We start from the raw sequence: 1905 nt of genomic DNA on the forward strand, positions 1-1905 counted from the left end.
GTGGTGACGAACTTGTAGAATCGCAGGGCATCCTCGTCCCACTCGACGAAAGCCCACCAGCGCAGGTTGTGGGCCTGCACCACAGTCTGGATGTTGGTGCCGGCCCACGCCCCGAACTCGGGCTTGTCAGCGGGTGGGAGTGGATCGATGGTGTCGACTCCCTTCGCCCTAGCTGCCCGGTTGACCTCTTTGACGTGGGCCGCCTTGGTCAACTGGCTGGCGAAGGAGGTGATGGGGTCGGAGAACACGAGATCGATGCCGGGGAACAAATCGTCCCCGGCCTCGTCCGTGTCTCCTTCATCATCCTGCTCCATCGCCTCGTACGACTCCGCCATGGACGCCGGTGGGCTGGACCAGCATCGGTACCAGGCGGAGAGTGGCTGACCGGAGGCCTCGAGTGTCACGTCCATCTGCCCTTGACGGCGCAGAATGCCGTGGTTCTCGCGTTCGGCCTCCGTCATCAGGTTCCACTCAAACTCATCCACCCCCATGGACTGAGCCGTGGGGCGAGTCGCGTGGGCGGCGGTTGGAGTGAGGGGTTGCGTGGGAGGAACCGGAGCCGGGGCCGCCACCACGTCTGGAGGCGTGGCCGCGGTCGCGGCATTAGCTTCCCGCGCGGGCGCCCGAGTGGTTGCCCTTTTTGGGTTCCCGCTCTGCGTGCGGGGCGGCACGGTGGACTGGGCGGGTCCGTCGCGCTCTCGGGTGCCCGCGGTCGTCGCCGCCGTAGCAGACGCGATCGCGGGTCCTGGAGGTGGCTGGATGTTGGCGGCCCCGGTGGGCAGCTCGGTGTCCACGCGCGGTCGGCTGCGCGTGGATCCGCCCCAGCCTTCATCGTGGCCGTGCGGTACGAAGCGGGGCCCAGAGAACCCAGGACCGCGGCGCGCAGGGAAGGGCTTCAGCTCGTCGTTGAGTCGGCTGACTTCTTTGACGAGCCGATCGCGCTCCGCCTGTAGCGTCTTGATCTGGTTCTCGGCGTCGTCGATGGCGCGGTCGCGCTCGCGTATACGCGCGCGCAGGTCCGCTTCTTTTACGCGCGCATCGCCGAGTTCGCCGGCGAGGGCGGCGTACTGCTGGCGAGCGTCGGCGAGCTCTTTGTAGGCGTCGGCGGCCCGCTCCCAGCCACCACTATCCGGCCCGTACGACGGGGTCGGATAGTTGGGCGGGGGCGGCCCGTAGTTCGACGGTCCGTAGTTGGGTCCGGGGCCAAAGTTGTTGTACCCCTGGCCCTGCTGCTGGTTGGGGTAGTTCGGGCCCGACGGTGGAGGAGAGAAGGGCGGCTGCGGGTAGCCACCGAAGTGGCCCCCGCCGCTGCTCCCTCCCCCTCCAGTCGGCCCGTACCCATCGTCGACGTCCATGCGGCCTCGCTTGGCGTGGGCGACATAGTCGTCCGCCCCCAGCGAGGGTTGTCCGCGTTGCGGCGACATTGCGGTGGTGCAGGTGAGAGGTGAAGCGAGGAGTAGCCGAGAAGGCTGGATGTGCTGAGGGGTGGGAATGGGGTGGATGGATGGGGAAGGAGGGGGATGTTCGGTGGTGATGGGCGCCGTCCGACGATTGGTCGGAAGTTCAACGGTTAAGGTTGGGACTCCGCCGATCGGAGTTGTGCGCCCGTTCCCACGCCATCCCGCCAGATGCGCTGCCCGACTGGGCGCCTACGGACTTCAGTTCTCGCGGCTCAACTATCCCGCTGGGGCCCCAGCTCGCGCCTCTGTACCGCCACGACGAACGTCGGGGCGGGCCGATCGCAAGCTCGGGGTCGATCAGCGGGTGGTTCCTCGGGCAGCCCACCACCTGTACAGGCCGCCGCGGCATACATCGCGGCGGGCACCTGCAGGTTGGTGTCGTGCGGTGTCAACGACGCGGACGACTACCTCGGTTCTGCCGCGGTAGTCGACGCCAATCGTCCAC

The 1905-nt window shown here is 67.8% G+C and overlaps 1 protein-coding gene across 1 annotated transcript; it reads right to left on the reverse strand.

The window, feature by feature from the left end:
* Positions 1-8: 8 nt before the first annotated feature.
* Positions 9-1424, reverse strand: TRAVEDRAFT_54714 (uncharacterized protein; the record flags this gene model as incomplete). Its single annotated transcript, XM_008047658.1, has 1 exon — positions 9-1424. A coding segment is annotated over one exon (1416 nt), but the record flags the coding sequence as incomplete, so codon positions are not given.
* Positions 1425-1905: the final 481 nt, after the last annotated feature.

Source organism: Trametes versicolor, assembly GCF_000271585.1.
Source record: "Trametes versicolor FP-101664 SS1 unplaced genomic scaffold TRAVEscaffold_114, whole genome shotgun sequence".
NCBI lineage: Eukaryota > Fungi > Basidiomycota > Agaricomycetes > Polyporales > Polyporaceae > Trametes > Trametes versicolor.